Source organism: Centropristis striata, chromosome 3, assembly GCF_030273125.1.
Source record: "Centropristis striata isolate RG_2023a ecotype Rhode Island chromosome 3, C.striata_1.0, whole genome shotgun sequence".
Classification (NCBI taxonomy): Eukaryota; Metazoa; Chordata; class Actinopteri; order Perciformes; family Serranidae; genus Centropristis; species Centropristis striata.
Window position 1 is genome coordinate 35849200 of NC_081519.1, and position 13336 is coordinate 35862535.

The 13336-nt window shown below is 39.1% G+C and overlaps 1 protein-coding gene across 1 annotated transcript; it reads left to right on the plus strand.

Annotated features, from left to right (window-relative positions):
- The first annotated feature begins 374 nt into the window (after positions 1-374).
- ngfb (nerve growth factor b (beta polypeptide)) lies at positions 375-7305 on the plus strand. Its single transcript, XM_059330134.1, has 2 exons — positions 375-441; positions 6593-7305. Exon 2 carries the CDS (start codon positions 6598-6600, stop codon positions 7183-7185), a length of 588 nt encoding a protein of 195 aa, XP_059186117.1. The 5' UTR covers positions 375-441; positions 6593-6597; the 3' UTR covers positions 7186-7305.
- The last annotated feature ends 6031 nt before the right edge of the window (positions 7306-13336 follow it).

Sequence of the window (13336 nt, forward strand, 5' to 3'; positions counted from 1 at the left end):
CTAAGTAATATTTAAACTCTAAATATCTCACTATATATCTTTATTTTAAGGTGTTTATAAGCCTGTCAGCACTTTCATTAAGGAATGCTGACAGATTTTACAGCGTTTAACCTTGTTTTCCACTCTTGATGATCTACATTATGCAGGTCTCTTTAACTATGTTCAGTATGTGAGGATCTGCTGAGCGGGAATAACATATTAACTTTCTCTTCCCGTATTGGTCTAACAAAGAATGTGTTTACAATGGGTTTACGAGCCAGCTGAGACACTTTCTCTGCTTGTCTCTCAGCAGGGTTGCAGAGCGGAGGCAGAGGAGGGCAGAGCTGTGCTGGATGGGGGCCACAGCCGGGCCTGATGGCAGGAGCCCAGAACACACTGAGCTCTAATTACGCCCTCTAGACGCCGCCAAGGTGCTACAGTTCACGTGGAGACACTGAAAAGGTACGGAGACGGATGGAGGACAGTCTTCCAAAAAAACAAGCGCACAAATTAAGGGATGTACTTTAGTAAATCAACCTTCCTCACTTTATTTTGATCATCAAGCTCATCAAGTTTGGGAGGGAAGGCAGGATTTTTGTAGCCTGGGTATGCGGGCTCAATTTCGTTTCAAACTGCAAGGCGGCATGGTGACCATGGCCGATTGTTAGCCCTGCTTTTGGTATCCAATCACAGAACGGGGAGGGACGGCTAGACGATGACGCATACTATTCAGCAGATTGAAGCTTGTAGTTTGCTTACGGATCCAACATGGCTGCAGCAGACGTGAAGCTCTCTTTCGATCTAGCTGTAGACAGTGTTCTAGATAGTTTAGAGCCAAACGTAGTTCTTCTTTTAAAATAAAAGAAGAACTATGTTTGGCTACACTCCTTTATCATCACCAAAAAGGATGGTTTAGCCTTGCTTCCAACAGGATTTGGCAAAAGCCAAATCTACCAACTAGCTCCGTTAGTGGCTAAGCTAATGGGGTTTAGTGAGACCCCGGTGTGTGGTCGTCTCACTATTGATCGCCTTGATGGAGGACCAGATAAAGAAGGCAGCCCAACGCGGTATCTCCCGAGGAGGAGAATGCAATCAAGAGTTGCCGATACCAGGTTCTGTTCGGCATAAGAGAGCTACGTACAGACGTTTATGATAGACATTCGTAGCGCCCAATAAACGGCTCTGGATGATCGTAAACCACGCCTCCTCTACGGAGAAATGAAAAGGTCTCCAGACTATATCTCATTTGTGATATAGTCTGGCGTTAGCCAGGCTAGGATTTTTGCACAAAACATCAAATTTACATATCAATTGATGCAGCAGCAGACAGACCAAGGTTTAGGTGCTGAAACTTTATGTTTAGAATGAGGAATTAAAAGGTATGTGGTTAGGGTTCAGCGGAAAAGATCATGGTTTGAACTAAAGGGGCTGTACACGACATTCAGAGCATTAAGTAAACAACTATTTACAGACTAGAACAGTTTTCCGCTATTCATAAGGTCAGTGGTTCAATCAATGACCATTGCAGTCAACATTTCGAAGTATCCTTGTGCAAGATATTAACCTTAACCCCAAATTGCTCCTGATGCTGCCACATCAAATTTCCTTTGGTTGTGAATGGATTACTGATGGTGACAGGTGGCACCATGTAGGATAGTCTCAGTCACTAGTGTGTGAATGAGTAATTGTTCTTGATCTGTTATGTTAAAGTGCTTTGAGTGTTCTCTATGACTAGAAAGTGCTTTACAAGTGCAGTTCATTAACCATTTACTACGTAAAGACAAGAGGAGTAATGGTTTCCGTACCATGTGTGACAAGAAATTAAATAAAATAGAGTACTTTAATGGCTCAGACAGGCTTAAAAGACAGAGACAGATAGGTACGGTGAAATTATAAAGTCATTCAATCAGCTCCAAAAACAGACAAGGGTCAAATACCAGACAGACAGAATCAGACAGAAAATACTGGCGGGCTTGGCAGAACACGAGCCAATTACCTGGCAGGAGAATAATCAATGTCGTCCTGTTTATATAGTTATAAAAGGTGATGAGGGAATTAGGAGCAGGTGGAGATGGGGGCGGCGGAATCTCAAGTGATTGCAGGGCAATTGTGGGAATGGCCAGATCTGAAATTATTTGAGAGTTGGAGATTTGGCAGAAGAAACACAGAGCAAAAACATGAAAGAACGAACAAAGTCCATCATTAATGTTATTAATTACATCTGTGATGTCCTGTGATGACAAATCAAAATGTCTGCTGATAAAAGGGACTTAGTCATTTTTGTGAACCAAACCCTCCATCGGGCCTCTATGATGAAGGCAGAGGTTCTTCTTTTCATATGCATATCCTATAGATTATTAGTAAAGTGATTCAGGTAACAATTTATAGGTGCAGTATGCAGGTCTGGAGAGCTGACTGATGTCATCAAATACCGCCAAAACAAAGCGTCAGTAATTAACAACTCATAAATGAAATTGAACAGTGAAATATCTTCCTTCAGAATTGCAAACTGCAACTTTTAGGCAGAAATTTTATAACTGCAAGAATTATCTGTGGTAACTTGGTATAATCACCCATGCTGAAGCGACCATGGATAAGACCCTTTTATCATTTGTCTCAGCAGTGACTTTGTCCCAATTTTGTTGCGTTTCTCCAAATTAAAAGCCCTTAACTTCCTTTTGCAAAAGAGGTATTCCACTGGGGAGTTGCTGAGCTGAATTATTTAAAGTTTTTTTTCCCACTTTCCACCCGCCTCAAGCTTAACCTCAATAGTTCTGGCTCTTTTTCCACTGGATGAATGTTTCCCGCTTCCTGCAGCCTTCCTATGTATCCTAAAGCAATCCAAATTGGCACATAATGTGTAAAAAAAAAAATAATGAAGAAAGAACACAGACCAGTCTCCCCTGCAGTGGTCTTGTCTGTTTATATCAATTATACTAATCATCCTGAGATTGATGCATAATGAGTTTTCATGTCCAAATGTTGCGACACAGACAGGAAGAGCGAGCAGCGAGGCGAGCTACGAGGAGAGACACGCACCTGAATTGGACAGACCTCACAAGCATTTATTGGTATAATCATAGCTCACATGATGTACTTTTGTACAGGCTATGATTTTTCTTTTGATTTGTTGTGCCAACAATTTTAATCCACAAGCACTCACCTGAGGCAAACACAGCGTATAATAATGCGACCTGGCGGAGCAGGTGTTAACACGCCTGCTGTACCATGCTGAACGCAGCCTGTCGACGGGCGCAGCGAGGACAGATGTTGGTGGTGTGAAGTTACAGTGATGGAGAGGGAAACTGATGAGATGTCACAACAGTGTGCTAATTTCATGGATAACTTACAAGATCTACAGTCATGGAAAAAATATTAGACCCTTGTTTCCTTCAATTTCTTGTTCATTTCAGTGCCTGGTACAACTAAAGGTACAATTGTTTTGGACAAATATAATAATAACAACAAAATAGCTCATAAGAGTTTAATTTAAGAGCTGATATTCCATGGTTTTCTTGATAATAACCAAAATCATCATCAAGAAAACCATGGAAAATGGCTAGATATCAGCTCCTAAATTAAACTCTTATGTGCTATTTTTGTTGTTATCATTATATTTGTCCAAACTAATGTACCTATAGTTGTACCAGGCATTAAAATGAGCAAGAAATTGAAGAAAACAAGGGTGGTCTAATAATTTTTTCCATTACTGTATTTGTGTGTGTCATATTCTTTACTTTTCCACAGAGGAAAATCTGTTCTGTATAATATGTTCTTCCTGCTCTGCCAGAGACAAATCATTTGATTCCCTTTTCATGTCTGTGAATACAGTTTGAAGATTACATTAAACTGTGAGCTTAGTCGAGCTCTGATATCTTTGGAATCATAAAGCAAACAGAAAACAGATCGTTCAAGCTTCAATCATGCAAAACAAAATCATGAAAATTTAAATCCATATATTTAAGATAATAGCATTACATCTAATTAAAAGAGAGAATACCAGTCAGTGTGAGTATATGTCTACAGAACATATCAAATAGACATAAAACAGGGTTCACTGTCCTCTCTGTGATGTTATTAGGTTCAATCATTTCACTATTAACCCAAAAATTTAAAAACCCAACATTCAAGTTGAAAGATTTATAGAGCACATTTAAGTTGACCAAAGTTATGTACAGGGGTAAAAATTAAAAAAAATTAAAATAAAAAAAAAACCCAGAAGTGGCTCATTATGAATAGAATTAGTTAGAATAGAATTAATCATATAATGATATTTTTTATTTTTAAGAATTTCAGGGAAAGTTTTCATAGAATAAAATCTACTCTTGTTTTTCTGAATTGAGATTTATATATTTTTATTTGGAGGAAATTGTTATAGATAATAATAATAATAATAATAATAATAATAATAATAATAATAAAAATAATAATACTAATTAGCAGAATTTTTTACTTGACAATTCATCCGTTTTCTGAATGAAAAATCATGTAATTAATTTTTTGTTCTAAGAAATTCAGGTGATAATTGTCTCATCAATTCAGAAGAGCATCAATATTTATCAAAATTCTGAGATAATTGTCTCATTAATTAAAAAACATGGCTTTTCTTTCTTACGTGGATGCATTACACTTCCTTAACAACCAGAAAAATAACAGCCGACTAAATAAACAAACCGGAGTGTAAAATCCAGATGCAGCCAAATACTAAGGTATAAAATAGCTTTTAAGTTTCAAAGACAATCACTTCCTATATTAAATAAAACCTCTCTAAGTTGAAGCTGATCAAAGATTCCCATAAATCTCCTGTAAAACAGTCACACACAGAGTTCTGTCTGCACTGAAAACTGTTACTGCTAAGCCAAAGAGCATTAAGAGTAAAACCCTCACTATTAGACAAGGTGTGTTTCCACTTTAAAGAGGAGCTGCTGCTATTAGGTCAGTCTCACTGTTCAACATGTTGCGCCTTGATACTGTGAAGGAAAAAGTAGGGAGTATCCACACACAGGATTAGTGTTAAAGTAGTTAGAGCTTTAATCCAGATTTCAAATTGTCTCCATTTTAACGTCGGACACTTTAAAGTCAGACATTTAACCTGTCAGGGCTTCACATCTGCACAGATGTTATTTCAACGTCCTCACATCCCACTTACAGTTTTAATTATTGAAGTATTTAGCAAAACAAACACCTGTTAGTATGCAATAAAGTATTATTGTTTATGATCTGTTAAATCTATATATATTTAGTCTGTCAAACTCAACATGTTTGAATCAAATAAACAAAAAAACAAAAATCTAAAAAAATCTCTATAAAACGTCATGATTTTAGGTCGACTTCTCAACCAATCAGAGAAAATAACTACACCATACTGTGAAATTACTCCACTTCAAGTAAAAGTCCTGCATTCAAAAATTACTGAAGTAAAAGTACAAAAGTATCAGCATCAAAATGTTCTTAAAGTATCAAAAGTAAAATGACTTGTTATGCAGGATGGCCCCACTCAGATTATTATATATATTCTAAATATATTATTACGTTATTATTATTGATGCATTTATTTAACAACGTTTTTTAATTTTGTAAAGGCTCATTTTAACTCCTTAACTGTTATGACTTTGAATTGATCATGTTTTTTATGTTAAATCTTGACCTGAAAAGTAACTAAAGCAGGCAGCTTAAGTGGAGTAGTGTAGTAAAAAGTACAATAGCCGTGTTTCCATTAGGGGAAAGAGTGGCGGCTGGGGAAGTCTCAGGCCACGCCCTCTCAAGTGTCCGCTTACTCAGTGTGTCTCTATTACATAAAAGGCCCACAGAGGGATTTACGAGTCTCCAGAGGTCGGTGGTTTTCGATTGTCGCGTAATCGCTTAGCAACAGTTGCGACCGTGACGTCACATACACGACGGATTAAACCAAGACTCAACTGTAGCCGCCGTCGCTAACTGTGCACAGCGTAGCTGCTCATAAACAAACCAGTGTCGTAGAAAATCTTTAAAGAAAAACCAGCACATACACACTGTACTGCTATAGCTAACTGTTAGCCTATTAGCACTGTGCTACTGTGCACCTCGTTCCACGGCGCCGGACTAAACTATGAAAGGGCAGAATATCACGCCTTCACGGGATCACTATGAACGCCCAAAGGTGAAGAGCTGGCACAGATCCTTCCAGCAATATAGCAGGGATTTGCGGGAACAAACTATGAAAGGGGCTTATGTTTTTTGTCGCTTGTGACTACTCGCTGCTTCGCCGGCTTCTACAAATGGCGCGCGTTGTTGTGGCGTGGAGTACTACGTCACATCCTGCTTAGCGTTCTATCCAATCAGCAACCAGGCTGATCTTCGACAGAGCCAAAAAAAGTCTGGTCAAACGACCGCTCTGGATGGCTCATGTTCAAATTAGGGGCGTCTCGGCGAGTGAGACCCGGATCATTCCAGGTATTCAACTGTAGTAGAAACATGGCTATTGTTTGCCTCAAAAGTAGAAGTATGAAGGTACATAAAATAGAAATACTCAAGTAAACCACTACTAATGCATACGGTGCCTTTGAAGCGCTGTGTGAGAAATGCCAGTCTGCTGTGTATCTGCACTAACAAAATGGTTTTCTGTGCTTCTCAGTTTGCATGCCCATGAGGTCGTCCATGCTGGTCCTGTTCCTCCTCTTCAGCGCGCAGGCCGTGGCCGCCATCGGAGGAGCAGCACAGCAGCATGGTCCAGGCAATGACCCCGGCTCCAGCTCCATCCCCACAGTGGACCCCAAACTCTTCACCAAGCGCCGCTACAACTCTCCCAGGGTGCTGTTCAGCGATCAGCCGCCCGATGCTGAGCCGACGGGGAGAAGGACCCGCAGGCGGGCAGGGGAGCAGCCTCAGCACCGCGGAGTCTACTCAGTGTGTGACAGCATCAGCGTCTGGGTGGGCAACAAGACCAAAGCCACGGACATCTCTGGCAACGAGGTGACAGTGCTGCCGGACGTGAAAATCAACAATGTCAACAAGAAGCAGTACTTCTTCGAGACGACGTGTCACAGCGTGCTCTCGGGCAGCTCCGGCTGTCGGGGGATCGACGAACGACACTGGAACTCCTACTGCACCAACTCGCACACTTTTGTACGAGCGCTGACTACCTTTAAGAACCTGGTGGCGTGGAGGCTCATACGCATCAACGTGGCCTGTGTGTGCGTGCTGAGCCGCAAGTCGTGGCGGCAGTGAAGACTTCACACACGCAGGAACACACACTCAGATACGGTACAAACACAGACATACTCATCACCAAAGACTTCTCACCTTCTGCACAAAGTAAATTATTGGTATACGTCAAAGTATCAGGACTGCATGTATAAACTCCAGCCCTGGGTCAAATAGTATCTGTTTGTAGCTGTTGTTTTTACCTGTTTTTACGAATAAATTACATTAAGGGGGTTGTTGATGTGTCACTTAGCAGCTGACTTTATGAGCTGCAATTTATAACAGATTCAGCTTGCAGAAGTAGGCCTGTCATGATAACTACACTATCGACTTATAGTAGGCTATGTTAACTGCACATGAGCACGACGATTTGGGCTGCCCTCGATATCGCCCGCCGTGTTTACGTTACTTGTTTATTAGCATATTTAAAGGAAAAACCATACAAAAAGGAAATAAAATAAATGTGCAGGTGACATAGAAATCCATTACAGGCTTATCTTAAAACCTTACAGAAAAGAGATTAATATATATAAAAATAGGGAAGTAAAAATAAAATAAGAAATACCAAAGCAATACAAATTTTGTATACGAAAATACAATACGAACTTGTATTTTAGCTGTCAATGAATAGCACAGCACTACTGAAATAAAAAAAAGAATCAAGTGACACATTGTTTGTTTACTTGACACCAATTTCATTTCCATAAGTTGAAAGAACAGAAATTTTGAAAATGAGACACGTTTTACTGTCATTTCTGCTCCATTTGTTTTAATTTCTTTTCCCTTTCAAGTGTGAATATTCCAAAGAACTACAAGTTAATTTGAGAGGGTGTATTTGCTTTGCAATCTTATTATATTATCATAATATCAGTGGCATAAATTGGTTTTAAAATTTCAAATTTAAAAAAACAGTTATTGTGACAGGCCTACTTTTAGAGGTTGAACCGCACAGGGCCTGTATAACTGGTGTTGAACAATGGCATGGGCCCAATGCAAATATATATAGTGTGTGTTTTATCACTTACAGTGCAGTTCCACACGACCTTTGACCTCCTTTGAACTTCTGCAGCAGATTTAATTCAAACCTCAGATACGACGACCTCTGGTGGCGCTCAGGTGACCACTGCAAGACACAGAAACTGGGTGAAACATATTCAACTGCAGCTTATGAAGACACGACATTGATGGTTTCAAAATTATGTGATTTTGTTAAATTAATCACAAGTTCAAACCTGTCTGAACCATCCTGCCGGCGGGATCAAAATGTATATTTTCTTTGTAATATATCACCATCAATACACCATTTATTGTAGAAAGAAACGGTAAAAACAGGCATTATGGTTAAAATTGTATCTTTCTGACAGTCCTTGAATGGATCATAGGTTACAAAAGCTTCCATTAGAAAAAGTAAACTAACAAAACTTAACATTGTGATATTTCTCTCAAAATCACTTTATTTTACGTGTCTGAAAGTCGCCAAAAATAAGCCATTTGAAAACATTAAATTGTGCTCCTCAGCGACACTGTGAAGCCATGATTGATTCTGCTGAGATGAACGGTCACATGACAAATATTCACTGAAAATCAGACAGAACTGCAGGTTGTTTACACAGAGCTGAGAGGAGAGGACAGGAGAGGAGAGGTTGCAAGTCGAGGTTGTAAAAATGCAAGTTGTTCAATATGTATATCATGTGGAGACCCTTTTTTTTCAATATTCATGACACTTGTGGACACTTGGAAAAGTGTTGTGTATATAAATTGCTTTTTATTTCAATTTCTAAAAAATAATTTATCAGATGAATTAAACTTGCATTTTATTTTTTTTTCTGATTTATGTCATTATAACTGTGTTGCTCTGCACAAAAGACCTTTTTGAGCTGTTGGTTGTGCTGATTCCACAGAGCTGCAGCACTTATACACTGCAGTGAAAACAACCCCTCTGGGGTTCAGAGGGTTAAAGCTTAAACTGCAGCGTACTGAGTTAGCAACACAAAATCAATCATGCCGAATAAAGTATTTTCTGCAGGCCATTATATATATTCTTATACCACAGCCCACTGACTATTAGTAGACTGATGCAACCTGCACATTTAGGAAATACAATTTGACCCAGGTCTGATATAAGCAAACCTTTTGTTAAAATGTTGTTGTTGATTGTTATTTATTAAACACTTACATACATGCACTGTGTGTTTCATTGTAAAGATAAGCCTGTTGCTCCCTTCGGAGACGGAGGACTGAGTGACACGGAAAACAAATTTCATTTTTTTGGCCCAGAATGGAAAAATGAAGAGAAAAGCCATATGGCTTCATTTTACTGGCAGTAATTTGGTGTTTTGGCTTTGCTTTGTGTTTTTCTCCTGCTCTTTATTGTACAGTAGATATAAAACAAGAGGGGAAAGACATAAACATAAATAAGATTGCCTGTGATTCATCAGCTAACTCTGACTGATAATATCATGCCGTGCCATTTTCTTTGTTTTGGCAGTGACATTTCAGTGTTGTCAGTACACAACAAATTGTACTTGAGGAATACCATCAGTCAGTATCTAGTGATTGTTTTTTTTAGGCTTGGAGCCCATTTTTTGTATTGCAGATGACATTTAAGATATCTGCTGTGAGCTCATGGAGCTTGGAGGTAAAACAGAAACAAAGAGGCGGCCGAGGTCTCTGGAAAACTAGACTTTTAAGAGAAGTATCCTAATTTGCACTGCCTACCAGCCAACTGTAAATACCATTTTTCTGAGCCAACTTGTTTAGTTTACTGCTGAGTTGTTTACTTCAAAACTTAAACATCTCCAAAGCTACTTCAACATAGAAGACAACACTGCCCTCTAGAGGTCGGAAAGGGGAACATGGATGGGTTGAATTGAGGCTGATTGGAACAGTTTTTTAATTTTAATTTTCCTTTTTTTTTGCCATAAATGTAAAAAAATATATAGATACATTTTTGTAATGCTGACAATATTACCAACACAGTGAGGCGGGAAGAAGGTTTGGCTGGTTTAATCAGGATCAGTTAGGGATGGGTTAAGAAGTCAAGGCTAAACTTGGTGTCAGGGTTTGGATTGGTTCACGCATTTGGGTAAAAAGCACACCTAACAAGACCCAGCAGCCAGCCCACAAACATTTCTGTGGTTGATTAGGGGTCGGTAAACATGAAGAGGTCGGGAGCCACTAATCCAGAGCAGAGGCTTTCACAGCAGGAGGCTGGCCTCCTATAGGGTAGCTCAAAAACAGTTGAGAAAAAATATTTCATTAGACATTAAATTAGTCAAGACAATCACATGGAATAAACTAAATGTGTGTGATTTAGTTAAAGAGATGGTGCAGGGATGCAGTAATTTGGGGGATTTCTACTTTTTTCCTACTTTTCAGGAATTGGAAACTAATAACAGCTTTATGACAGAACTTTTTAATGATTTTGGCTCAATTGTAGAGTGTGGGAGATCATGATTATGTTTTTGATCCCAGACACATCCAGGAATTAAGTGAAACACAGCAAGTAAACTATAAAGGGTCAGATGAGGGGGCGCCTTTCTTCAAGCTTTGGATGGGACCCCTGATCTAGAGTGTATAGAAAGAGTGATGTAGCTGCAGGCTGTTGTTCCTGCCAAACAGGACACACCTGATACAGTTCAGGTGATGAATAATTCACTTTTTGATAATAACTTTTTGATAATTCTAAATGCTGTTGGTGATTATGTCTGCGCATGCGTCATGTAAAGTTCACGGTTCAGGCGGTGTACTCGGATAAAACACAACTTCAGGTTTTACTTTTTAGATTTAGAACTATATTTTAAAAGTTGGAAAAGCTGCAATACCACAACCTACCCTGGAAATACACTACAAATAAAAGTTACACGTTCAAAATGTTACTAAAGTTAAAGTACAAATGTAGGCCTATCTAATAGCATCAGAACCAGAGGCTATAAAAAGTAAGAACCTATTAAAGTAGGAGATTATAATTAAAAGTACTCATTGGACGGAATGGATAGTTTTAGAATCATTATAATTTATTTTTGGATGATAGTTATTGGTGAATTAACACTTTTAGGCTTACAGAGACAAAAACACCTTTGTTTGGGGGGGGGGGGGTTCTGCGTTTGTTTGTTCTGTCAATTACGGTGGCCCTGAAGTGCAAACCACACCAGCAATTCACACAACACGCCAGTAATTCGCTAGCCTGGGTATACCCATACTGCCTTGCACGCTCGAATTTCATTTCATTTCGAACCTCCAGGCAGTCTGGCAACCAGGGCCGTTTCTTATCCCTGTTGTAGGGATCCAATCACAGAACGGGGAGGGACGACAAGATCCAACATGGCTGCAGCAGACGCGAAACTCTCTTTAGCTGTAGATGGTGTAAGAAGAACAACGTTTGAATTTACACTCCTGTTTCACCACGAAAAAGGATGTTTTAGCCTTGCTTCCGACAGGATTTGGCAAAAGTCTAATCTACTAATCTACCAACTAGCACCACTATTAGCCCCGCTACTAGCGCCGCTACTAGCCCACGCTACTAGCGAGCTGACATTAAGGATAAACACTTTACTGTCATTCTTTTTCACTTTGCACTATAAAACTCTTACCTGCAGAGAGGAGATGAAGTGTTATCACCCCACGTGATATAATCAAATTGCGTCGCGCCGAAAATGTAGGTATTTGTTGTGCTCCGTTTTTCAATGTTCAAACTGTGGCTGTATCCCAATGTCAAGGAAGGATTCTCAAACGGCTGAATTTGAAGGATACTACGTCATCGACATCCGCCGAAGGACTGTCCCAATGTCCAGGATCCTCCGGAGGACAGAGTCCTTCTTTTGAGCAATTTCCAAGGATGCATGCAAAGCTAATTAATGCCGTCTCAGTCACTTAAGTTATTGTTAATTCATTTATATGTGTCAGATGATGATATACAATGTGCAAAGTATATGTGTAGCTATACCATTCAGAAAATTATACATTTGTTTATTGTGTTAACAGGGACCGACAGTCTGCTATAATCCTTTATTGTTATTTATAAATAACTGTTATTGTACTGTATTGTAAAATAAAATAAAATGAAAATCACAGAACACATCACATTATGCGCCGCCGCTTTTATGAAACTAAGTAGCGGCCAAATTCAGCCAGGCTCAGTGAAATATTCATGTTTAATCACTTTGTGGCTTTTACTTGCTAAATCGTAGAGATTCAACCTTAAAGCATCTTCTTCCATTTCCACAAATATGTGGAAGAGTGCCAATGCTAAATCCACATCCATCTCATGAACTGATTTTGAAATTACAGCGCAGAATTTAAGCAGGACCTTCAAATTACGTAATGACGCACACCTCTGAAGGCTGCTCCTTTTGTATGTTATATCAGTGATAGGAAGGACTCTGGCCTCGCCTCTGGAGGACCTGACTCCAAAGGAAGGATACTACCAAGGAAGGATCCTTGACTTTGGGACACAGCCTGTATTTTAGTAATTTCCTCTCATGTGATTGAGCGCACCGTAAATCTACCGATTGTCATAAAAGCAGCATTCAAATCACCTCGGAAAGGTGAGTTTTATTGTTGTTTTTGTCTTTTCGAGAATTAATGTGTTCATCACTTTAGTGCTGCAGATGGTAAATTTGGAGCTAATTTAAATTACTTTATATACTCTATAATTTATTAGTTGATTACCTACTTTTCAAATACTTTTGTATTTGTTTTATAAATAATCCTATGTACCTGTATCCCATTACTCCTCAACCCTGCACACAAACTAAACCACAATTTGCAGATTGTATTTGTACTTCTCAGTTTGCCCACTAGATGGAGACAATGATGTGACCATATATTAGTCCCACAATACTGAAGTGAGTCTGTTTAGTCCTGATATTTGTTAAAAGTTTCAATGCAACTATGATCTTAGTTTTTAGTATTTTTAGACTCAAAGTATATTCATAAATTACTTACAGGATGTGTATTCCACAGTAATCTACCACAATTATTCTCAACCCGTTAAATCATTTATAACCAACTGATTAGCATATATACAATTTAATAATTATATTGGGATCAGCAGGTGGCCTGATGTCTGCTGCACCATATGGAGATCAGGTTACATTATTGCAGCAGATTTACATATGAAGTACAGCAGAGGAGGGTGAGGAGGGTGAGGAGAGGGTGGCTGCATGAGGAGGGA

Excerpts from the sequence above, each read along its gene's own strand:
- ngfb (XM_059330134.1), top strand. The coding sequence starts at position 6,598 with ATGCCCATGAGGTCGTCCATGCTGGTCCTGTTCCTCCTCTTCAGCGCG.